The 26893-nt window shown below is 39.6% G+C and overlaps 1 protein-coding gene and 1 long non-coding RNA gene across 3 annotated transcripts; one reads left to right on the forward strand and one right to left on the reverse strand.

The window, feature by feature from the left end:
• The first annotated feature begins 362 nt into the window (after positions 1–362).
• Positions 363–24302, forward strand: fbxl22 (F-box and leucine-rich repeat protein 22). Of its 2 annotated transcripts, XR_006377813.1 has the most exons (4): positions 363–1689; positions 5485–6259; positions 19548–19642; positions 23506–24302. XR_006377813.1 is itself a non-coding variant. In XM_044194360.1 (2 exons), exons 1-2 carry the CDS (start codon positions 1352–1354, stop codon positions 5831–5833), a joined length of 687 nt encoding a protein of 228 aa, XP_044050295.1. In that variant the 5' UTR covers positions 363–1351; the 3' UTR covers positions 5834–9404. The 2 variants fall into 2 exon arrangements, 1 of the variants encoding a protein (XP_044050295.1); XM_044194360.1 differs by lacking the exons at positions 19548–19642; positions 23506–24302 and having other exon boundaries at positions 5485–9404.
• On the reverse strand, positions 9348–11938 carry LOC122875370. Its single transcript, XR_006377814.1, has 2 exons — positions 11311–11938; positions 9348–10966 (listed from the first exon to the last, which is right to left on the reverse strand). It is a non-coding gene; the product is annotated as an uncharacterized LOC122875370 (long non-coding RNA).
• Positions 24303–26893: the final 2591 nt, after the last annotated feature.

A 26893-nucleotide genomic window follows, 5' to 3' on the forward strand; every position in this document is an offset into this window, starting at 1 on the left:
CAGGAACAAGCACTCCTGTATGATGAGGAACAGCTGCTCTTCCTTGCCTGCGCACAGGTGGCTGTGAGCTCGCTACTCTGTCTCCCTTGAATGACACAAGTGCCTTTTCCCCCCCTTCTTTTTCTTTTTCTCTGTCTCTTAAAGGCTAGATCACAGCTGCTAATAATAAGCTCACATTGCATTTGTGTTTGTTAGATCAGATGTTTGGTTCAAGGACATCATGACAGTACAAACTAATCAGCCTCCCAACTGGCATTTACCAATGTCCTGTTTTTTTTTTTTTTTTTAGAGATTGGTGATAACAAGTAGAACAGGACGTAACTGGTGATGTAGTGTGACGGCATAGATATAATGGTATTTTGCCATTTAGTATGTCCTCTGCGCTCCAGTTGAGCAATTTCCAACACACTGAGTCATAGTTCACTGTGTTCCTTTAGGCAAAGTCCTACCTAACACTGTTTGTGCTTGTGACTCTCACTCACATGAAGGGTTTGCCAGGTTTAGGTAATGAAATGATTAGGCTCTGTAATTATCTTGAATATGATACAGGAGAGTTCTATGGTTGTATTGTTAGGCCTTCATTTAATCCAGTACAACAGGTATATTCTACTGTAAATACTACCTTTTGTAAAACTTGTAATACTGTGCAGAGAGGCACAATTCAACTCCCCTCCAGACATGTTTTAAGACATTTCACAATACTCTTCAAATAATAATTTGTGTCTGATGTGGTTTTCCTACAAAAAAGTTAACTTAGTTAAAGATTCTTAAAATGACATCCACCCCTTCTCCCACTTTGAAAAATAATGAATGTGAAGACAACCTTCTATTGTCAAACTGCACATATATCATTCTGCACAGTGAAGGTCAAACATCCAAATGAGGAAACAATAATACAAAACACATTTTTGAGTGAAAGGCAACTTTAAGTCTCAACAGCAACCGAACATTTTAACTAGGGAGGTATTTATTGCAGGGCTGTTGTATTGCAGTACATTTTGGAGATGTTTCTCTTTTTTGTATCACTCAGTGGGTATCTGTATCTGAGAACTAGGCCAGGGCAGTGTAAACATCTGTCTCAGTCCAGTGCTTGCTGCCTGTTGAGAGCCATGACAGATGGAAAGGGAGCGTATGGCTCAAACACTTCCATCTTTGACCGTACCGGCAGTTGTCTTCCCAAAATAGCCTGCACTCCACGGCCTTATATGTGCAGGCCTCCAGCGTGCGCCTGAGGAGGCATCATGTATCTAGGCCACACAATACGGGCTGCAGGCTCATTGTTGCTGCTTGCCAGCAGGCCTATCACTGCCACAGGGACGAGGCCTCTCTTTCTGCCTAGGGACAGCTCACCATGCATCTCACCCAGCTCAACCGCGAATGTCTCCTCCACCTTTTCTCCTTCCTGGACAAGGACAGCCGGAGGAGTTTGTCCCTTACCTGTCATCAGCTGCATGAGGTCTTCCTAGACCCCTGCCTCTGGAATCTGCTCCACTTCAGCTCCCCATGTCAGCTGAGGAGGGACAACTTTGTGCTGGGACCCTCATTGCGCTACTTGACTATTTGCTGGTACTCCAGCAGGGTCCTGCAAGTGTGTAACATTGAGGACTGGTTGAAGAGCTCGTTTCAGAAGGACATCTGCAGTAAACATGAAAGCCTGGTCAGCACTTTCCTGGCCCATGTCTGCCACATGTGAGTGTTTGTGTGTGGTTATCCCCTGCCTTGTCGTGTATTTTGGAATGACAGCTGAAGAAATATTTTTTTCTAATGGTCAGTGAAGAGATAGACCAATAGAGGGTGTACAAAACAACACTGGTACTTTAAGCATATTGTAATATAATCTATATCAGTGGCTTTTTGGCTTGTGACCCCTTAAACAAAACAATTGTGACTTGTCGTAACCCATGTATATAGGTTGGAAATAACTTTTTGAGTTCTCAAGAAGTAAATTATCATGTGATTCACAAGAATAAAGTTTAAATTAAATTAGAAGCTAACATGAGTAGCTTTAAGTCTTTTCCCCGTAGCTGTTTTTCACAAGATGATGCTAAAATATATTAGCATTGAGCCCGAGGTTTCACAGTTTTGTGTTACACATGAACATTCAAACTTTTTTGTCTTAAAAAACTTAATTACTTTTGGTCAGATGTGTACATAATTTCCAGTATCATTCACACCCACCACAGGGGAACAAAATTGTTTTCATTTAGAGGCACATGTGAACTGAAACTGCCATGTTTAGCTGTAGGCAGCAGGGAACAAAATCATTAGAAACACATGGTGTATCCGGAGCTGGCTATAGAGACAAAAAAAAATTATACATCTGCGGGACAGAAGACTTATTCTATTAACTAACATAACTGTGGTCAGATATCAAATTATATTTATTGAATGATGTGACAGTTGGATTTGATAGGCCACTAAAACGTAGCTGTATTGGCTTTTGGCCTTGTGTGCGTGGCTGGCTGCATGCAGGAATCAGCCTGGAGAGGCATAATGAGGTCTCTGGATAATTTCTTCAAGGCAGCCAGTAATAACCGTTGATGTGAGGGAGCCTGGCCACCGCAGCTGGCCAGGGACAAGAGGAGGGAAGAGGGGCTGGCTCACTGGCTCAGTGTATGACCCTGTGAGGATTTCCTGTATTGTGAAATTTGAGACGCAAGACATGAGCGCTGTGAGACCAGTCAAAACTAGAACCACCTACTTTGTCTGGGTCCTGTGTTTCAACGCCCTTAAGGCACACTCATTGCATACTGATAAACCCTCCCAAATTGTCTAAGGGAGAGGAAAGCAAGTGCACGTGACAAAGTGGGAGGGGACGCAGGGAAGCTGTGGGGGTGATAAAGAGTGATTTGGCTGCAGACCCTCCCAGTCAGCTGCAGACTGGAGATTTACGCAGGCAGGTGGAGCCTACAATTGGCTCTTTGTTGCTGTCAGAGGAATGAACATGTGCGTCTGTCTCTGCCTGCCTCTTCCTGGATAAGACTCCGAGCAAACTCTGACGCCAAGCTCATGTCTGTCTTTTTATCTGCATGGAAAAAACCATAAAATACAGCATGTCTTTGGGCCTCTTTATAGTGTCGTTTCCAGTGTAATGCTCCTCTAATGCCAGATTAAATCAATGATCAAGAACTGAGTTTTGAATTTTGATTATCTTGAGGTCACAGTATTAGAATTATATAACATGAATTAACATGCTCAACATGCCATGTAGTGTGGGTTGCACAGTGGGTGGCAGAAGAAGCTTTGGCATGAGGCTTTTAAAATAAATATTTCTTAGTAGTTTCATTCCAAAAAATTGATATGCACCGTTTGAATAAATTGATGCTTTTTCCCTCAAAACAAGTGCAACCACGTCTTGGGTCACTATTTAAGTTATAAGTTAAGACAGCTGCTTTTGAAAATATTCACTACTAAATTTAGATAGTTTAAGATGTCCAAAATCTGTCTAGCATTTTTGAAACAAACCAAAGCAGCTGAATGTTAAATGTACATCTTAGTTCCTTTTAGATTTCACTGGATAATTTGACAAGACAAAATAACAGTTAGGAAACCAAACAGGTCATTAGAGAGATGATTACAGGTTAGCGGTGTGGTGTTCTGCTTGTGCTCAGCTAAGACCAGACTGCCCTCCATGCTGTTTGTTTTTAGTGAACTACATCATGTCTCAAACCTAAATGGAAAGAAGGAAACACTGCAGACATTTTTGTGGCATACAGTACAGATGGATAGATAGGTACATGAGCAAAAATCAAAGGTATGAAGTATGATGAAAAACCACAATAACAGCACACTAGATTATTCTTGTGTTGTAAATGCCACATTGTGATTTGTTGTATTTTGTCTCACATTCCAAAGAGCTGCAACTGTACTAGAAACAGAAGATATCAGTGGAATAAACCTGCTGCGGGGCAAAAACATTAGTATCTTGCAAAACAATGAACAAGGCAGGACACAAACAAAAACAGCCCAGATGAGAAATTCCTTCTACATACTGTATGTAGCTGCTTGTTTTTTTTAATAGTGGTGGTTGCGTTCTCTGACAACCAACTTGCTCTTATAATTGATCAAAATGTAATTTCTTACTATTTTGAAAAGAAAAAAAGTTTCAGATTTTAATGTTAAAGCCTTAATAGTAGCTGCTGCATTCCTGTAATTAGTAAAAGTTGGGAAATATTGATGGAAAACTATTTTATAATAGGGCAAATAAAGAAAGCCACCAAAAGGATGAGTTTACCACCACAAGAGGTGTTATGAGCCAGTTCCCTGATGTGCCTAAAATTAAACATTACTAAATGTGTGTATGTGTGTGTGTGTGTGCGTGTGTGCGCGCTTGTGGGCATTTGTGTGTAAGAAAGTAATTTTTAAATGAGGACAGATTAAGACAAAGTGGCATGCATAATTTTAATTTCAATGATAATTTTATGCTTTGGTAGAAAAAACAACACACACACACAAATATCTGCTCAAAGAGAGGAAGGTGCATGAGAGGATGGATCATGTAACAAAGGTTGATGTAGTTTTTATTCCTACTGTACCGTCTATGCTGAGACACACTAACTGAAGTCATTAGAAACGACTGAATCTCTAAATGCTTTGAGCTCTTGTTATTCTATCACCCCACCTCCTCTCTCTTTTTTTGGTTAATGTCAATACCGTGCAATCACATTCACTGATAAAGCCCCACATTGGCCCATGCAACAATGTGACGGGGCACGTGGATTGACTGTGTTATTCCATGTTCAGAGGTTACTGGGACAGTACCCTCAGTACTTGCAGGAAAGTGGAATATGTTTGGCTCACATGTGGTGGTAAGTGGTAAGATTATGTAAGTGTTTATGTAATCTGTATCAGTGAACGTGAATGACATCCTCGATCCGTTGCCATCAAAGTGTCTGTCTGCCAGCTCTATACTGCCGGCCTGCCAGTAGGTTGCAGTGCTCTCCTGATACTGGCTGGAAACATGCAGTAAACACATGCATTTAACAGCAACAATTCACATTCGTTTTTAGAAGTCATTCCTGCAAAAGGCATGAGAAAATGTATTTTTATCATGCTATAGTTCATCAAACATCCTGTAATTGTTCTGTGCAATAGCACCATACTCCATTTACTCACAAAAGCTTTTTAGAGGACAGAAACGCATATTCCCAGTGGGACAGTGTGTAGAAATAGCTTGGTCTAGGTATAAAACTCCTCTATCGTTAAACAGATCATGTTTCTGCCCCTCTGTGGTGTTGTTTACATCTCATTTACATATGGCTCAGATCAGGCCCCCCATCTATACGCTCTCCTCTGTTATCTGATTCTATTCAAGAGACCTGAAGTGTATTCATCAGAAAATAAGCATACACACCAAACAAAATTGCTTACTAGTCCTTCTACAAACAAACTAATCCCTGCCAGTCTTATCCTGGTTATACTCCAACACATGTGTGGAAACCTGTCATTAGTTAATGATGTTACTGACTGCTGTCTGTGCCACAGGTGTCCCAACCTGCTCTCGCTGACCCTGTCTGGCTGTGGACACATCACTGACCAGGATGTGATCTCCATGCTGCAGAGCTGCAGGAAGCTGCGCCGCCTCCACCTGGAGAACTGCGTCCGCATCACCAACTGCAGCCTGGAGGGTGTGGCGGCTCATGGAGACAGTCTGGAGGAGGTAAAGGTGGACTTCTGCAGGAACATCACTCAGGGTGGGCTGCAGGCTGTCAGAGAGAAGAGGCCGGGCGTCCAGCTGAGTGCAGAGAGGAGCGCTGATATGATCCCAGACAGCAAGCCTGAGGAGAAGGTGCCGCTCAGGAGGACACTGCAGAAGGTCCTGCAGTTCTCCTGATGGAAATGTTTTCACATCCTTTCGGACCACAAGGAAGAGCATTTCTGTAACTCATCATTTAGGGACTTGACTTGTTCTGATTTGTATCTGTATTTAATACAAGTGTTTTTGCACCCTTTTTTTATACCTTTTTATACAACACATGTTGAATATGAGTCTTCCCTACAAAGGGCCAATCCCAATACACCCCTTTCTCCTACCACTTAGCCCTACCCCTCCATTTTGCGCGTTTACGTGTAGGGGTAGGGTGTCCCAATCCTTGTTGAGATCGAGGGGATGGGCAAAGTGCTAGGGCTATATGGCCCTCCAAACAGAGCTTTTTCAGAGGCACACTCCAAACCGAGTGTTACGAGACATCACCCAGAATGCCTTGTGATTCATGGGCAAGATGGCAACTGCTCCAGGCAACAAAAGAAAACCACAAATGTAAGTATTTTCTTCATAAATAAAGATTAAAAAAATGATGATAACCATCGGATCATCTTAGTTTAATGTTGTTTCAATGTATTATAAACCTTTTCTTTATAACAACCATAACAAAAAAATGGCTAGTTGTGTATGTTGCTAGTATGCTCATGTCTCTAGCTAAATAGCTAACATAATACCATTGTTTTAAGGCTGATTTGTGTATGACAGCGCCGCATTTTGACTTATTTTACTTTGATGGCATATGATGCCTGAAATTTAACCAGCATTTCCCGATTTGCTGCTGACGCACGCAAAAACATGCCTATAGCCCACGCAAGAGAAATCACCACAGCTGAAGACGGTATTGTGAGATGTCCCGGCAACAAACTTGTCACGTCTGTTTACAATGCCATCGGACACTACTGATGACATATCAGGATCTTGAAAGTCCTGTCTAGATGGTAACCCTGGATTTGCGAAAACTCTCGTGAGATTTAGTTTAAGCAAACAAAACTACTTAGTTAGATTTAGGAATGCGCACAATGAAGAAACAACACGTACCAATCTTGCGAGAGTTTTGCAAATCCAGGGTTACCATCTAGACACAACCGGTCTTGAAGAGTTGTCCCATAGAGAGGCGAAGTCCCTCCCCATATGGTGTCCCCCGGTAGTCAACAGCAAGTGGCAAATCATTTTTTTATTCCGTTTGAATTGTGTCATGAATTACACATATGATGTTTGTCAATTTAAAAGATAATTTTGCAAGTCAAGAAAGTCGTAGTTTGTCGTAGTACCATTTAGTTTTGTGTGAAACCACTCAGTGAACTACATTTCTCGCTCGCACAATATACATCACCAGCCAACATGGGCGTCCCTTGTAACGTTAGCTTACCTGATGTGTTTCATCCAGCAACTTCTGCTCCTTTTATCAGCCAGGAAGCGAAGGAATAATAAGCAAGACCCATAGCTCGTATGACTAAATCCGGTACTTTAGTAGTTTTTACATCCATGTACGAAACACATAGGCATTGTAGCTTCAGTGGCTCTGGCCACTTGTGGAGTGAGAAAGTCATGACGCCACTTGCGCAACTTTCAGATGTGTAGTCTTTCTTATTATGTATCACAGTCTTATACTTCAACAGTTTTACGACAAACTGCGACTTGCATGACTCCTTTTCAGTTTGAAAGGTCACAACACATTTTTTTTATATTGACTGTTATTTTTACTTATTGTATGTGTTTTTTTTTACTGTGTATGTAAAAACATAAACTTAAACTTATTTATTAAATGTGTAAAAGACAATTTTCCATCACAGTTTTTCTAAATGTGAATCTGAATCTTTATAATGATGACTCATGTTAATTAGATCTGTTACAATATTAAGATTTATATAATTTCCTATAATGGTGTTTAGTAGCAGCTAAAAACATTATTAAGAAAAATGCTTATTTGGTGCTGCAATTCAAGAACAAACTTAAATACAGTATATGGACATGATTCTATGTAGAACCACCTCTCTCAGCATCATCATGCAAAATGTTTTGGGCTAAAATGCATTCAGTAACAATATAGTATATCTGAGCAGGCTTACTGAAAACTACAATGCAACACACAGTGGTAACAAAAGAAAGCCCCCATGGGTGGGGGGGGGATAGTATATCATGTACTGTTTTAATATACAGTAGTGTGCTGTTTTCCAACAAAGAACTAACTCTAACTTTTGCACATAGAAACAGAGGCTCAGGCCAGACAACAAATGCTATTTTATTTACTATAAAGAAATATGGCTTAATAGCAAAGTGCTTGCCAGGATAGACCGGTAAGAGTTATGAGTTCCAGGTGGGGAGACTCCAGAGGCACATCCGGCTGCCTACAGCACTCCAATACAATAACAGGACTCTGCTCTAGACATGTAACAACACGACTGTATCAAAGCCTCACTCCTCTGCTTGTTTCCATCAGGGGCAGTTTTTTTATTTTTATGGTTGTATGATTTCAAAAAAAGACAGTCTTGAAAGACCTGTTGCCCAGATGTGTGTCCTTAAAAGCATTGCCTTTTGCTGTGCAAACTATTAAGTCTGAGGTAGCTGCAGCCTTTTTGTTACCTCACTAAAACTGATATAAGTTACAGTGTATGACTCCTCATTTATACAGCTCCTTCAGTCTATGAATTATCAATAAAGTATCCAAGTCCGGCCTTCACTCTAGCAGAAGCCAGGGAAAAGTAGAAATTTGCACCTGAACAAAAGGCCAGTTTGTGTCTGAAAAGAGCGGCTACTATGTTGAATATCATCCTATTATACTGTGAGAGCAAGTCACACTCTGAGCTGTACAACTGTTTTCTCTCTGTGTGATTTGATCTTTAAATTATTGTGCTGAACCACAAACACATAACAGGGAAATTCACAGTATCTGCTATTCAGATCTCAAACATTTCATGAAATGCAATGGTTGGTTTTATTTTGCTGTACAAAGGACACTTCATGAGAAAGGTGGTGCATTGAAAATCATCCAAGATCAAATGTGGACACCCACATGTCTCCACCATAGACTGTGAAGGGGTTCAAACTTGTTTAAGAGGTGAAACAGACTGGGTTTGGGGATTGGGGCTAACTATGTTTTCAAACAGACCACACTTTGCAATTATATCCCTCCTTTATGAGAACAGTCTGCTAGATGGTTCATGGTTAAACGTGCTTAAGTAGAATATTGTGCCAACAGATTTCTGGTTCATCATCAGTCAAGATGAAACCTTTTATCTTTATGACCTGCTCCAGAAGACATGTTGGGGGGGACAATTACAGACTTGTTTGAATAACCTAAGGAGTGTTTCAGCTGAAACACTGTAGAATGTCACATTGCCGGTTTTTGCCTTTTGGTTTTATATTATGTAACTCTACCACTGAGAATTGAGATCATGAAATTGTTTAGATTTTGCATCCACTTGTTTACTCATATGCTTTCCATAATACTTGAGCCAAATAACCCACCCAGCAGGTTCAAGTCTCTGGAAGAGGCACATCATCAGTGATGGAAGAGGTATTCAGATGTTTTACTGAAGTAAAAGTAACAAAACCAACATGTAAAAATATTCATGCATAAGTATTATCAGAAAAATGTATTTATTTTAAAAGTATCAAAAATAAAAGTACTCAGAATGGCCTCAGTCATTAATTTATTATACTACCATAAATGTATTATATTGTTATATTATTGGATTATTAATACTGATGCATTCATGTATACGTAGCATTTTGATTTTGCAGCTGGTTGAGGTGGAGCTAATTTTAACTCTTTTTTTATATGTTTGGGTATTATAATCTGTAAAAATGTATCATATTTTATAAACTCAACATATGTTTTATTTGTAAAATCTTAATTTTCAAAGTAACTGTAGCTGTCAAATAAATATAGTGAAGTAAAAAGTACAGTATTTGTCTGTGAAAAGTAGTGAAAGAGAAGTACACAGCAGAATGAAATGGAAAAGCTCAAGTACAGTACAAGTACCTCAAAATTGTTAGTAAGGTACTTGAGTGTACTTTATTTATCACTACTGTACTTCAAGTGAGAAATCTCACAACAAAATCAAGGCTCAGCTTCAGATTCTGCATGAATGAATAGAGAAGGGACTCTGCAGACTCTGGGCCCCACTGGCAGGTGGCTGGACACATCTGAACCAAATGAACAGCAAGATTTCAATTCTGTTCTCCTGACAGAAAATTGCGTAAAAGGCTAATTCCAAGGGATTGATTAAATTTGTTACTCTTGCTCGATTAGAATAACAAATTTCATTAAAAATATCAGCCAAGGGGAAACAGCTAACTCTAATCATTTTAATTAGCTGCTCTGCTCTTGACAAGTGGCATCATGTGGAGAGATGAGAGACTTTGATGTTAATGATGTGGCATTTTTTTTGCATTTAGTTTGGAAGTTAAGATGCTTATTACATTTTAATGTGAATCACAAAAGACAAAAAAGTAAGTCTATATTTTAATAATTCATTTGTTAGTATAATTTCTATCTCTAATTTCTAATTTTAACCTCCTAAATCCCGAGCTTTGATTTTGTATGCATTTTTAATTTATCCTAGCTATTTGGGATTAGTAGGACCTGATAAGTATAACAACTAAGCATTGTCTTTGAACAAGTAGTAAGAAGTAGTTTTTGAAAAAATGATGTCCTCATATGGGGTCAATGGGTTTATTTTACTGTATAACACAATAAAATCACCAGTGTATAACAAAGTATAAAACTGGTTATTTCAATGACTGAACATGGACACTTTTGCAAAAACAATATCACAAACAATGCAACACATCTAAAAGCCTTGTGATTTGTTCAATATTTTGTAACTCTGTATAAATCTTCCTTGCTCAACACCACAAACTATGTCCTTTTTGTCTTTTCCATACTCCAAACTAGGAATGTTCTTTTTGTCTGTAGGAACAGTCTGTCACACCAATGGTCTGTGTGAAATGATGCGAAACACTTATTTCACTATATAACACAATAAAGTCACCAGTGTGTAACAATGTAGAAATCCTGAAAAAAACTGAACATGGCTTCTGCAAAAACAAAATCAGAAACAATACAACACATCTAAAATTGATTTGTTCAACGTTTTGTAACTCTGTATAAATGTTACTTTCTCCACACTACAAACTAGGAATGTTCTCTTTGTCTTTCCATACTCCAGAATGTCCTTTTTGACAGAGAAACATGCCCTGAAAATGTATCACATACGAATAAAAAATAAAATCAATGTAGACTAATTTGTACCACATGCAATAACTATTTATACTTTTGTAAACTGTTGGTTTCTTCCCAAATCTTCCCAAGCTATGTTTCTTTACTTTTACACCTTCACTTTGCATGAAGAATTATGAACGTAACAATAATATAATGATTATAAAGTCCCAATGTCCCCAAACGAGTACTTCCTAATTAGCAGCGTCCTAGCTTGGTACTATTGCTAAAATTTATCAAATTTGTATGCCATATCAAACTACAAATGTTATTAAGCATAAATGAACAAGTTTCAACCACAAAATCTGATGAGGTTTTGTACCTTTTCCACTTTTATCTCGGTCCTGGCCGTAGAATGTTTTGACGGAGATCTCCGCCATCTTGTTTTTACACTGATAGTGTATTGTGCTTTTTCTACCACCAGATGACAAGCTAGAGTGTCTACTAATGAGGACAACAGGTCTAAGTTAAGCAGAATGAAGTATAAAGTGCAGCAAACCCACAATGTAATGTCCTCATATTAACATGCAGGGTCTCAGGAGGTTAAAATTTATTATGCTAAACCAGGTTACTGGCAGGTGACAGTAGCATATTAAAAGCAAAATAATCTGTTACAAGAAAAGTTACAAGGACTTTTTTGTATTTCTCTGAAGCCATTTAGAAAGTCTGCGCTCTTAACTCCTTTGCCACCCAATGATACTGTTTATTTTAGTTCCTTAGCTTTCACCGAATTACTTCCAAAAGCCATGGTTTGAATGGAAATTTAAACTGGTGGAAATGCTCCTGTACAATGGCAATGTGGTTTTCAACAGCTTCACAACAACTGTGTCTCATTAGAGGTTCACTGTTTTTCAACCTAGAACTTATAAGAGCACTCTGCCGATTGAGCATTGCACTCTTGTAACATTGTCAGAAGTCACGGTGGTCAATTTAAAAAAAGGGGGATTGAAATCGATGCAGCAGAACCAGAGATAGCCTATCGTCTTTTTAATTCCACACATTCTTCTTTCTTGTCAAAACCTGGCACCTACATTATCCACAATGCAACTCGACAGCCAACTGCTCATTTGGAGAATCTGGTGTGTTATGCTAGTAGTGGCTAACGTAGCCTGAGCCACTAGCCTCAAGCAGAGATGGGTTGGAGTGGGCTACTGAGGTCTGGTAAGGTCACTTCTTTCAAACTCCACACACCCAGATTTTTTTTTTTTTTCATTTTCAAACTTGTAGTCTTCCCCAACCGATGCAATTTATCAGATTTCACACAGCTTCCTCTGGAGCCACAGAAGACTTAAGTTTGCACAATTTTTTCCACATATGCAGTAGTACTTCCCAAGACCTGCAAAAAGACTTTGATGTGTAAATTCCCCTTTACTAAAATGTAGTTTCCCATCATTTAGAATTGTGCATTGGACCACAATAACCAGTAACGTTACCTTTAACTTCGAGAAACATTCTGCTGCTGCCTCCCAGTGGGTTTAAACACCGTCCAATGAGTCACTTGTTATGCAATCTTCAAAAACTATAACGATTCAGCCTTTTAAAAACAGGAAATTCACAGTAATGCCTGACATACCTTTGTATGTCCTCCTGCAAACCATGCATAAACCATGCTGTCTATCAGGTTTTAGTCACTTTATTTTGCACCTCCTGCTTCTGGGGTGGATGTAGTCAAGAGAAACAAATCTAATAGAAAGTGTACTCAAAAACAGTTTTATCAGGGTTTTTGAAAATAGAAAGCTGTCCTATAGCCTGTTTTTAAGCTCCTTGTGAAGCTACACTAGAGTAATTATTATCAGTAAGGCTTTACTATACATACACCAATTTACATAGCACAACTTTAAATTATGGTAAACAACATTTTAGTTGGCTGGATTGAAAAGTTAATGTATCCGCTAATAGAATGTCAACAGAGAGTTAATGATATTATGATTGGATTTAAACAATTAAATATGTACATGCTATACACAGAAAAGAACAACATGTAGGCTAGTCTGCATCCTGCCATTAGCAGAGCATGTCACCTATATAATATACAGTATACAGTAGATGCTCTCAGGAGCGTGTTATCTTAAGAATTCATGCTGGGAGAAGGCCTTTGTGGAGTTAGTAGCTGTGGGCCTTTCCCCTGTGTGAAATATGAGCTGATAAAGACAGGATGCTGGGGGTAATAGAGGGAGGGGGACTCAAGCAATGGAGGTAAAAGGGAAAGGGTAGCCATATGAGCCCTGAAACCTGAAATCAGCAGTTTCCTGACAGCCTTATAAGGTCAGCCATGGGAGGCATTTCCAGTATCCACCCACTGATTACTCACCCATGGAGGGGTGGCAGAAGGGGGGAAGGAAAAGGAAAAGAGGGAGGGTTTGAGTTTTTTGAGTATTATGTGTGTTTGTGAGTCCGTGACAGAGTGCTCGTCAGGGCCAGACTCAGGGAGGGGCTTTGTTGAGAGGACATCCGAGTCTCGGTGTGATATTAGATGCAGAGTCATTTGGCTTCAGCGACTAATCAACCCAAAGCTTTATGTTGTAAGAATCTGGGTTATAAGTTGTAACCTAAAACTCTAAACTCTTCACTGCGGATGAGTAATGCAGTCTAGACAGTGGAAGTATGTGTTATCTTCTCTTGTATGAGACACAAAAGGCATAAATAGGTTGTAGATTCTACCTCTGTTATCACATGTAAATATAAGCAATAAGCAATAAGCAATATAAGCAATGTGCACATTTACATCTTGAGCTGATCAGATAATGCTAGCAAAGTCTTTGTCAAGTGTAAAAGCAAACAAGACATGTTGAGACTAGAGTCAGATCTGATTTTGGAAAACCACTTATGATATCAAAACTATTTTTCCTTCATATGATCCCTTTTTGACGCCATTTTGTAATTGTGAATAGGTTATTCCACAGTTGAAGTCCGGTATGTCTCTTCTGTACCACTATGTTAATATTTCTCAGTGATTGAATGTAATTAAGTACATTTATTCAAGCAAACAATTACAATTTAGAGGAACTTATACTTTACTTACTCCACTACATTTCAGTGGGAAATATTGTACTTTTTACTCAACTACATTTATGTGATAACTGTAGTTATATTGCAGATAAAGATTTTACACAAAAACATATGATCATTTTGTAAAGTATGCTAAATTGTTACAGATTTAATTACCCAAGGATATATAAAGTAGTTAAAATTAGATTCACCTTCACCAGTTGAGCTATTAAAATGCAGCTCAGACATCAGTGCAACCATAATAATTAAATAACACTCACAGGGGCAGTTTTTCTGCTTAAAGAGTACTTTTACATTTGATTCTAAAAGTACATGTTGCTGATAATACTGCACTTTCATACTTCACCTAAGTAAGATTTTCAATGCAGGACTTTGACTTGTAATTAAGTATTTTTACATTGTGTTATTGTTACTTTTACTTAAGTAAAAGATCCAAATACTTCTTCCACCACTCCTATTTCTCCAACCTGCTGAAATTTTTTACAGAATGTCACAGTGTAGATGCAGCTGTATTTCTCTCTGCCAAAGAAAGATGTTTGGATGAGCCCACATGAACATGGAATGTAGATGAATCATGTCTGTTATCTGGATAACAGAAGCATGAAGTGAGAAATGTAAACATATCTGAACCTGAGAACATCAGAACTCCCTATCAGCATTTGATGGCTGAAATACTGCCCCTTAAGTCTCATTTTATATGACGTTTTGGTGCTGTGCTTGCTGCACATGTGTACTTCAGTGCTTGTATGTGCTATTTTGCACCTTCTCTTGTAGGTGTGAGTCTGTCTTCAGGGACCAGTCTGCACATGGAGAGACCAGTTTGATAGTGTAGCAGAGCTTTGAAGCCCCTCCCTTGTCCTAGGATACTTTATTCTCCATGTTTCCTGCTGGAGTAACTCAAAGGCTCCTTGCCTGAAGCCTCGGCCCTTTGGTGGCTCTCTGGAGTCTGCCTTGTAGCTGAGGCTGAGTGTAGACACATATAATCCTAGGTATGGTGATTCAAATCCAGGATACACACAGGATTATATTTATATTTTAAAATTGAGAGTAAGAGTAAGAAAAATTAAAATTGCTTTTTTTTTGGCAACACTGTACATTCAAGTCTGTCTGGTTTCATTACCTAAACCTGAGAGCTAAGATTTGTCTTTTTCTCTGCAAACACATACTGATATTGTGCAAGGTGTTGAAATGAGACGGGTCACGCAGCAGAGAAGGAGATGGAAGAGGGAAAAGGCGATGATGTAGAGCAGCATCCTTGCAGGGGGAAGCGGAAGGCCAGCTCAAGGACACATAGAGTCCAGACAATGTTTGTCATAACATGACAGCCAAAAAAGAAATGGCACAGCAGCCACATCACAGACGGAGGTTTGACTCAGTCACTGACAGTCTCTCACCTCCCACTTTCACACGCTGGGAAACTGCATCGAGATTGTGAGCTTTATACTGAATGTACACTCTGTCCTTAAGCTAAATTTGAAATATTTGCTGGTGAAAGAGTGAAATGAAGATACTATATTGAAATTCATTGCAGATTTAGTTTTTCTTCCACATGCAGCATTGCGGCATTGTGCAGACTCAGTTTCCACGTATTCTTTTCGTGCTGCTTCCTTCCTGTCACCCATAAATCATCATGTAACATGTCTGACTAAAAAGGGAGGTCTTAAGTAATCTAATCGCCACACTAAAGGCATCCAGAGATAAATGGCTGTTTTCATTTTCTCATTGTCTATATTCAGAGCTCGAATGTCTCTCAGTTTATTATGCTGCAGATTAAAACAGATTTACAGGTTATTGGAAATTTGTTCCAAAACGTGATGTGAGGTAAATACAGCCACTTACTTTTGCTGTTATTTTATCATTTCAAATTCAACTGTTCCAGATTATGTTATTGACAGGCAGCAGAAAGCTCCAGAAATCAACCTATTTTCATAACAATATGTATTTATGCACACATTTCTCTTTCTCCCTCGATACTTTCAGTATGATCTAATAATTCCAAATTTGATTTCCCTGTGGTTCTTAGCTAACTTGTTTTGGCCCGAGGCACACAGGAAATAGGAGGGAAGAGCACACAGAAGTGGGGCTACTGCTCCCCTGTGAGCCAGAGGATGGGTCTATTTGTGGAGCTATTTCTGTTTCCGTCTGTCAGAGCATCCACAAAGACTGCCGAGCTCCGGCCAGAGCACATGTGAGGGAGTAACTGGAGCACTAAAGGGGAAGACAGTGAAGACACTGATGATGCTCCTTGGCTGGGCTTCAGGCAAGGACAGAATCAAACGCAGCGCAGAGATGTGAAGTAACACACTGAGCTGATATCGTACACCGAGTGCTGTTTGCTTGTTCCCCATGTGGTCTGGTAATTAGACAGGCAGTATGAGGGCCCTCTGTGTTGGCTGTCGATCACAGCCTCTACAGAGAGGCTGCATACTTGGACCAGGCTGCCTATCCAACTGGTCACACTCTGCATGGGATGTAGGAGGACAGCCAGCCTCCTCTGACGTTAGCATGGATGGAGGACAGAGCAGCAGATGACATGTGCAAATAGGAGTGGGAGGCTGAATGAAGCATGCTTGTGAGTCACAGCATGGGCACATGAGTGCACTACTTATAATGACAAGCTTTCAGCTTGAGTTCAACATGCGTTCACTCTTTTGTTGTTAGCGCTCACATTGCAGGGGGAACATGGATGGAAAGGATTAGAAACACAGAGAGCAGTAATGAGTTTCTAACCTTGGTGAACGCAGCAGCATCAGGTTGATCTTCTTAAGCTCACTGTCTCTAATATGTTCTGTTAGAGCTCAGTGTTGAACATGTGTGCTCACTGTTTAGTGGCAAAGGTTAATTACCTCCATATTTAATGTACAGACTTCTAAACCTGGATGTGAACTAATGGAATCTCTACTGGTCTAACAAGCTTTGGTTTGCTCAGCCAGATCATGTCATCAGAGAGTCATTATCATCGTTCAAGTCGTCTTTAGGGGTGGAAGAAGTATTCAGATCCCTTACTTAGTAAAAATAGCAATATAACAATGCAAAAACAGAAGTCCTGCATTCAAAATCAAATCATACAAGCTGGTCAAGGTGGAGCTGATTTGAATTACTCTATAATATGTTGTGTTGGACAGTTTAACCTGAAAAAACTTCAATCTTATGAAGCCATTTCTTGCTGTAATTGAGTCCTAAAACCTTATTTTGCAGAGCAGTAAAGTATTTCGAACTGTTTTGAATTTAAATCAACTTGTTAAAAAATTTCTAGAAATGAGTGTCTGCATCTTGAAACAGGAAAGAATAAAGCAGGTTGATGCACTGAAATTATGAAAAAGTGAAATTTAGAAAATTCTTGAAACAAACTGATTGGCATTGAAAACAGGCTGAAATATTCCTACTACACTGGCAGATTTTTTTTCACTTTTTTATAAGAAAATAGAATTTTATGGACTTGATTCCACACTAAAATTTTGACGGGGAGATTTTTGTCAGTGAACAATGCATCATATTTTAGAAGCTGATCAAACGTTTTGTATGAAAATAATGTGCAAAAAATAGTAACTATAGCTAGGCATGGGATGATATGAAATGTTCATGTCACCATTTTCCTGGCCAAAAGTACCTCAAAACTGTCCTTAAGTACAGAACTTGAGCGAAAGCTCTTAGTTACTTTCCACTACTGGTCATGTTCATTGAACATCAGAGCAACCAGACGTAACTCATAGAGAACCTTGGGACCTCTGACCTCATTCACATGATTTCCTGGATGATACATCGCTCAGCTGTGACATTTTAGCTCGCTCTCTGTAAATGTTTTAGACAATGAATTCTCTGACAGGTCAGGGTAGACCTCACATTTCACGCGTGTCTTGTTACATTCTTCTGAAAGGGCGATGCCAAAGGTCTGGTCATGTGCGGTAAGAATAGCTGGCAGGTCTTTCTTGTCAATACCTTCCTGCAGAAGCTCAGTGGAATGAATAGGGACTTACTTTTGCCCCAAATTATATAGCACACTATTGTATTTCAATAATTGTTCACCAAAGACATGGTGGAAAAAGAAGTCACATGATTTTAAAAACTGGCAAAACTGAAGGCATGTGAACTTTCCTTGTGGGTTGACTGAAATTATACAGACATTTGTGTCAACATTCAAGAGTTCTTCCTAGCATAGTGTTACTCACTTAGTACATTTAAGACATCATTTCAGTAAACAAATGTCTAGTCATGCTGACAGGTGTTGTTGTAATTTGAATCCACAGATTAATTAATGACATGCCACTGTTTGCTTACACTTTCACTAATGAGAGCTTTGTAGTCTTTTTTAGTCACAGTTAAATGAGTCTGTACAAGTATACCTTGTATGCAAAACCTTTTTTTCTAGATACTTATAGTCATTGTTTTCATGTATGACCAGAAACTGACCTGGGATTCAGAATTATCATGTTATATCTTGTCTGTTTAATATGTAAAAAAGCTAAAGTGTAAAAATTACAATTTGTAGTTTTACAGGTTATGTGTAGGACTATTACTTGGCTGGGAGCACTAACTCCCTTGAGTTGCCGCTGGTTGACTGGCCAAAAAATAGTCTGACACATAACTTGAAGGCAGATTTTGTAACCTGCGAACTGAGCCAGACTAGCTGTTTCCACCTGTTTCAAGTCTTTAAGCTAAGCTAAGCTAACCAGCCACTGGCGGTAGCTATACATATTTACCATGCAGACATGAAAGTGGCATCAATCTAACTCTCAGCAAGAAAGCAATTAAGCACATTTCCCAAAATGTCAAACTATTCCTCTAAATACAATATACACATGGAAACCTGCTAAATAAGATAGCTGTTTGTCAGTAAAATTCAATGTGATGATTCTAGCAGAAGCTTGATAAGATCTTCATTTATCTCATAATCTTAGACTTGACAAACAACAATATACACTAAATCAGCAATTGAGTCAGTGACTTAACATTTTTATCTGAACCTTTACATGTATGTGTATGTATGAGAGTTAAGTCACAGCAGAAGGAATTAATGTCAGTCAGAGCGCATGTTTTCATAAGAGACGAACAGAAAAGCTCTACTGAGGCTAAGGACAGTGAGAGGTCACTGTGTGTTAAGCACCAGCAAGTGCACAGTCGCTTTACTTCTCAAGTGTTTCCATATCAGGTGCAAGAGAGAAGTTGTTAAACTACACAGCATCATTTGTCATTTGGGTTTGTTTTTTTTTCTGGCTGTGCATCTTGCATTCCTCTTTAAGGAGTTCATTATTCAGTTGTAAACCTCCATTTTGACATAAATCTGTAAATGAGATTCCTTAAAAAATGAGATTTCATCATTTCAGGTTCCGTTATTAGTCTTTGTTAAGTGGAAACAGAGGGTTTTGAATCCAAATTTCCATTCAAAAATACACACTAACCCACTAATTGCTCTTAAAAGCATTTGGGACGCTAGTACAAACACACTAATGCACATGACTCCACACATTCATTTACAAGCACGTATACACACAAATGTACACAAACCCATTGACCTGCTGAAAGCCCATCCCCCACTCTCTGTTTCTCTAGAGAAGAAATACCAGCTCCTCGGCTCCTCGGCTCCTTGGCTCAGCCATCTGTGACATCCTGAACCTACTGATCTTGGGACCGTGGAAATGCAGACCGTAAATTAGCCTAAAACATTAGGCCATAACCTGTCCATTTTCACACTCAATGTGCTTAGCTATGTTTTGAGGCCTTTCCCCTTCATTCACGCCCCTTTACCACCATACGTGTGTGAGGTACGTTCCACTACGTAAAAACTTTGTTAGTTTCCATTACATCATGTACCCTCCTTACATAATTATATGGTTTCCTGCATGCTCCTAATATGACCTACATATCCTAAATATTGAACACTGCTGTTGTCCTTTACTAAAATTACACTTAAGTTTTTCTCTATTGTATTATAATGTGTTTTGATATTTCATGGTCTTGTTAACAAAAGGGAAATACAATCATGATTGCAGATATTTATCTCAGAGGAAGTTGAGAAGCTGTATCTGGAAAAAAGTAACCCACAGTCTCACTACATGGTCACGTTTTATTGACTAAATGAAAATACCACAGAGAGGATGGACTTAACTCGGGTGAACTCCAGCCAACACAGTATGAAATCACCAGTAGAAGTAAATTTACATGCACGAAAACATAATAAGGAAAATTTTGTGCTTTATGGGAACAGAAAACATATAATTCAAAAGTCCCGGGGCGTACAGCTAAGGAAGATTTAGTGCTGGATAAATGGTTGTAATGTTCAGTGTCCTTGACTGGCTTAGTTTGTGGCTATACATAATTAGCTGTGTGACCATTAAACTGTTTAACCAGGATCCTGCTGAGCTGAGCTCCAACCAATGCTGCGTGAATTCAGACCTCCTTGGAAAGTTAATGGGCCATGGGGGAGGTTTGAGCTAAAATTAGATAACAGAGTTTCATCCTGACTATGAGATTTGTCAAAATCCACAGAATCACCCCCCACCCCATCACCACTACTTTTTAGGCTGGTAGCAGATTAATTTGTGTTTGACCTAGTTAATGTCTCTGGAGAAATGGAGGAGTAAACACACACAACTGCTCCTCTCCAGAAAAATGTGGAATTTTCCACATTTTCCACACCCAGTCTACAGGCCATGCTAGTGTCCACAAAGGAGAATGGGGAGAATATTTTTGGCTTGTCATTTACTATAGGGTTTATATTGTCAAATTGTTTTTCAATTCACAATGGCCAATGTTGTAAGACCCTGAAATGGGTGCAAAACATCAACAAAAACATTTGTTCTCTGAAATAAGCATTAGCACCCTCTTACATTCCCCTTATCTGAAATGTTCTTAAATCCTGTCCTTTTGTTTTAATACCTTCCTTTACCGTCTTTATAAATACAGTAAGTGTCCTGTAAGCATGTGACTGGTGTAGGCTGTGTATTATGAACATAACATCTAACTTCTGCTCAAATATTTACATTAACATTAAAGCCAGTGGGACAGGATTATGGCGATTCCCATTATTAAGTAAACACTGTTTAGTTGTTATATCCATTCATCCTTCCAGAATTAATCAGAAGATATAATTTGGTGTAATTAATTTGGATCTCCCACCACACGATTGAAAATAGAAAAAGAACACCAGACATTTTGACATCTCATAATGGGAACAGCACAGGTAATCATTAATAGAATGAATCTTGGCTGCATTCCATTAAGGTGTGGCTGTTCCAGGGTCCTGGTGTTGTGCATGCTGTCGCACTGTCAAATGACACTTAATGGAGCCATTGTTTAAGCTCAAGCAGGAAATGTCATAGTAGGAAAAGTACAGGTGTTACTAATAACATTAACGAGGGTGCCGTCCTATTCAAGTGTCCCAATAAGCCATGACAGTGTGATAGTGAGCCAGCATGCACAATACAAGGACCCTGAAACTAAAGCAGCTAAATGGAATTCAGCCATTATTAATTGTATTTTCTACACCTGTGCATTTTCTACTGTGACATATCAAAATGTGAAAAGGTCCATTTGGGGGTGCTTGTTTCAGGGTTCTGAACTGTGTCTAAAATCACTCCCTCATTAACTCATTCACTACTCCATATACAGTATAATAGACACTCCTGCTACTCCTAGCTCACTCTGTGGTGAGCAGTAAATTGAGACTTTGGAAACTTAAATCATAAATCATCAACAATTTGCCATTGACAATAATTGATACATGCCATGGACACAGTCACAGTAAGGAAAAAGCCAGGGCTGGATGATTCAGACAGCAATTTCTGCTGTAACTGCCACTAGCTAATATCATAATAAGAAGACATTTTTATGTCATCTTTATTTAGACTACATTTCCAAGCCTGTGACCCCATATTTAGGTCATAAAGGTCTTGTGACCTGAGAAACTATGTGTTTTAGGAGACTAGACTTGCACAAAACCTCAGTGGGATAGCGATGGATACAAAAAGATCTATGAAATTACAATACAAGGAGCACCCACACACTAGAATCACAGCTCCCTTTAATTGATTGGTGACAGAAAAAACCCTGTGGCACACTGAAGCTCATGTCATATTTGTTCTCTTCATCAGCCTCATGCTGTCTTTATTTAACAACAGAAGATTCACACTTTTCAACTTTTTAAAACTTAGACTGTACAGAATGCACTCAAAAATGCCAATTGCAAGAAAGGCTGTGAATCATGCTTTCCTTTGCATGCTGAATTTTCAGATCAAATACTAGGAGTAGAGGCTTTATTCTATGATGTTATTATGCTGAAGATCACATGGATGTGTGAAGGATGCAGCTGTTTGCACGTGTGTGTGTGTGTGTGTGTGAAGATCACTAAAGGAATAAAGAAAAGGAGTGTAAAAATGTGAGAAAGGGCAGAGAGGGGGCAGGAACAGGATTAGTGTGTGCAGAGTGATAGAAGGTATGTGTGTGTGTGTGTGTGTGTGTGTGTGAGAGAGAGAGAGAGAGAGAGAGAGAGAGAGAGAGAGAGACAAAGTTGGGGGTAGGGGAGTGAGAGAGAGAGTGTCACGTGTATGCCAGAATAAGCACAGAGCTGCACCGGGGCGATCTCTGGACACAGCAGCAGCAGCAAGTCAGACCTTCAGTCCCTCAGGTCCTTCATGCTCCTTCCACATGTACTTTCTGTAGCAACCACACTTTGACACCTGTCCTCCCCCTCGCCGTGTCTAACCTCACCCCCCAGGCTTTTCTCTTGCTCTCCAGCTCTCTCATGAGAATCGTCCACCTCATACAAACCACTAACTCAAATCAGAACCATTTTGTTGCAATAATTCATTATTATTCCCACTCCACCGGTAAACATTTTCCCATGAAGGTAGATGATTTTCAATGACTTCATCTCTGCATACTCAGTGCACATGCTCTTGTGCAGGATGGCTTTACTGTAAATGTATGTTGTTGACATTTGAAAGCCATTACATGTGTACTGCCTCATTTCAGCTCATGCATAAGAGCAGGTCCAGTCGGTGTCCTCTGGCTAAGTATAGGGTACAGTCATCACTTAAAGGGACTGTTCACCCCAAAATTTAAAAATACATATTTTTTCCAATTACCTGTAGTGCTATTTATCCATCTACATTGTTTTGGTGTGAGTTGCCGAGTTTTGGCCATAGAGACAGACCTCCATGGACCTTGTTGTGAGCAGTTTCTTGTAGGATCGGTAGAAAGAAAATAGATCATATAATACTGCTCACAACAAATCTGTGGATTATCTTGAGTAACCGGGTCATGATTTCTGGAAAGAGACATTGCTAGTTTTTCAAATGTATTTTTGTGGCGCTTTGAGCACCACAAGCCGAGTGCCATATGGTCCCATTATATAAAAAAAAATGCAGACATCTCACACCAAAACAATCTAGATGGATAAATAGCACTACAGGTAAGAGGAAAAATATGTATGTATGTATGTATGTATGTATTTTTGAGTTTGGAGTGAACTGTCCCTTTAAAGTGCCATCTTGGTGTTTCTGTTTCAAAGGATGTGGTGGAGGAGAAGCTAGCTCCTCTCTGTGGCCCCTGTTGAATCTCAGCACTGCTCTTCAGAAGAAGGCTGGAGAGATGCCAGGTACTTTTTTTTACCACTTTAAAAAGATTGGGCGGACATCCAAACAAAAGAGCTGTAGTCCTAATGTGGGCCTCACAATGTTATGCAAGTGTATGACTGCAGCAGCAGGAGTATAATAAAAAAAACAACGATAAAGCCCACGTTGAAGCTTTTCTGTTCCTATTGGTAAGGAAAGCAGAAACCTCACACCTGAGGCAGGGCCAAGGACATGTGTTAGCCACAAACAACCCCCGCTATTAAAGATCTGTTCTGGATGGAAATTTCTGAGGACTGGCTCTTTAACCGCACTGTAAAGTAACTCTGAATGGGTGACTAATGCATGTGTGCTACTCAGCTACAGCAGTGAGGTGTGACTATGAGGCATCTCAAGGTGAAACTGCTATCTGACATTCTGCCTCCTGGATAAGGGCACTGTGCTCCCTGTCAGCTCACACAGCAACCCAGACGAACATTATTAGTGACATTCAGCATAACTCTGAACATTGTTGGCTTCACTGGCGATAAAGAATATAATGTACAGATGAAAATGACATGTTCAGATGCTCTGCAACATTTTTATTCTGCATAATTATCTGTTATTTAGTTGAAAATAACAGTGAAATGTACTTTCCCTGCTACATATTTTGAATGTAATGCAAACATTTGCTTCTCAAATGTGAGCATTTGCTGCTTTACTTTGTCTTAACAATGTAGTAAATTGATTTTTGGGGGTTTTGGACCGTTAGTAGGAGAAGGATGACTTCACCTTTGACTCTAGGATGGACATTGTGAAAACATTTTCTACTGTTTTCTGATGTTTTATAGACTAAACAATTAATCGAGAAAATAATCGGCAGATTAATTGATTGTAAAAAAGAATAGTTAGTTAGTTGATGCCCTGATAGCAAGTCCAGAACCTAATTACATTGCACAGTTCCTGTGTGTCTGTTAGTTATTGCCATATTTATTCCTAGAAACGTGTCTCTAAAGCAGAAGGACCCAGAGAGTTACAAAAAAATAGCAGAGAATAAAAAATGATTGTGATGATTTTTGAATAGTTTAAACAATTAGCTTAGCTTCTTTTTTTTTTATTTCCAAAACTAATAAACTGAAACTGCCTGAACACTTTGGTGTCAAATTACACAACCAAGCACAAGCTGGCATTGCATGATTTGGGGATATCGTAATTCAAGAGGCATACGAATTCATCATTCATTCCCAAACTTCATGAAACTGATCAAGTGAAGTAATGTAGACAGAATACATTTAACAAAATAAACTTCATGATAATAAACAAACAAAAGCTATCTCAGGTTACCCTGTGCATTTGAGGCTTACAGTAGTCCTAAAATAATGGCTTTTATCTTCAAACCTCTGGGAGTAGACGTCTGTGTTGCTGTAAGAGCAGGCCTGTGAGGAAGTTTCGGGTCAAGACTCTGTGCAAGCCCTATGATCATCTGCTCCTCTCCAAGTGAGGTTTGATGGTTGCCTACTAAGAAATTATCAGCCCATTTTGCATCACTTCAAGATAGGATCTCACACTAAAACGCCTACATAATGATCCCATAAAAGTGCTAGCAGAGGGAGCGTGGGTAGTTCTACATTGGACATAGATTTGGCGGCTAGCCTGTTGTCAGCAATCTCCAATAGCTCTCCACAGGGAGCCTCAAGTAAAGACTTGATCAACCTCTCAAGAAGTGTCTGTATCATGTCTACATGTAATGACTACCCAATTATGTGCTTATTTCATGCCACATGATCACAACCCTCAGATGAATCTCTAAGTGTGAGGAGAGCAGTCCACACTTGTGTGAGGTTCACTTTTTTGATTCCTGCATTCCTGTTTTTTTTTAAATCTCAGAAATGCCCTTATGTAACCCTAACCTTCGCATTAAGATTGTATTACACTGCTGCTAGCTCAAAATGTTACATCATCTGATGTCAATATGAACACATTTGCTGACGGCAAAGATAAGCTGCAATAACCATGAATCACAAGAGAATACAGTCTATCTTAAAAGGCCTCTCTGACGTGGAAACCAATACTGAAAAGCCAGTTTCTGTGAAATGCGTATTGGCAGAAGTTCCAGCCGAGTGAAGGAATTATTCAATGTGCTGCGCAGGCAATGCTTGTGGTGAGCTCACAGTCCTCTGCATCATGCGTAGTCCTCCTCATCTGTGCGTGGAGAGCGCAGGCTGGAGCACTTACATAACCCAGATAAAATATACCCCAGTCACATGTAACGTTCAGCCCTGCAGATAGATATCCCACTGTCGCTTGAGCTGCTCTGGCAGCCGTTCAGACGTTAGAGAGAGTATAAACACACACACACACACGCACACAGCCACAAAAGATTTGACAGTGCTTCACTGCCAGACATTCTCAACTGCCTGCATGTGAACTGTGTGTGGAATATGGTCAGGGAGCTTTCTCTCTGAGTGAAGCGCATGTGACTGAATGGAGCTGGACCAGGGAGAAGCCACAAACGGAGAGGGAGGGTACATGACGGGGTGCCGGAAGTCCAACCCCAGTATCACACACACACACTGCTGCAGCGTGCCCACACTACGTGCAGTCATATTTCTGGTGTGTGGGTGGGGTTAACTCCGCAGAACTAGCATTTACTGTAACAGGATGACATATCTGGAGGAGTGAGCTGCACAATAGTGAGAAGTGGAAGACACGTTTTCTAACCAAGATTAACAAGAGTTACAGTGTCCAGACTCAGTGAAGCTTTGCCCTAAATTATGCAAGAAACACTTGTGTAGACTTGTGTCGATTCAGCCCATGATGATTTCAGGTTTTCTGTCATGTGGAACATATGTGGAGATCATTATGAAGCAAGGGCATTTGGTGTGTTTTGTGTGCTGAAAACGTTGAGGCTGAGATCCAAGCTACAAAGTTCTGTTTTAGCTAGACTGATGAGTGCAATAAGGTTTTAATCCTTTGCAGAGGCAGACATGCTCAATTTATTTCAAAAGACGAGAGGTGACTTGAAGCAGCTGGTCCAAGGCCTTAAACTTTGCAGGAAAAAAGATGTTATTACAAAGCTATAAATCACTGCAAAGACTGAATATTCTGTACCAACATCTATTGTGTCCATTCAGTGCATGTGTCTTTAAGGTCTGATCCACACTGTCGTCATAGCTCACATGTTTGTCTTTATTTTTGTGTTCCCCACAGCGGCTTTACTTGTCGTTAACACAGTTCTGAACATTCCAGTCGGTCTTCTCCTCCCTCCTAGCTCAAACCAAAACCTGTGCCTGGGTAACACTCTGTCTATTAGTGGTGAGCAGTTATAATGTGAACAATGCTGTGGAA

Source organism: Siniperca chuatsi, linkage group LG4 (assembly GCF_020085105.1).
Source record: "Siniperca chuatsi isolate FFG_IHB_CAS linkage group LG4, ASM2008510v1, whole genome shotgun sequence".
NCBI classification, from domain to species: Eukaryota; Metazoa; Chordata; class Actinopteri; order Centrarchiformes; family Sinipercidae; genus Siniperca; species Siniperca chuatsi.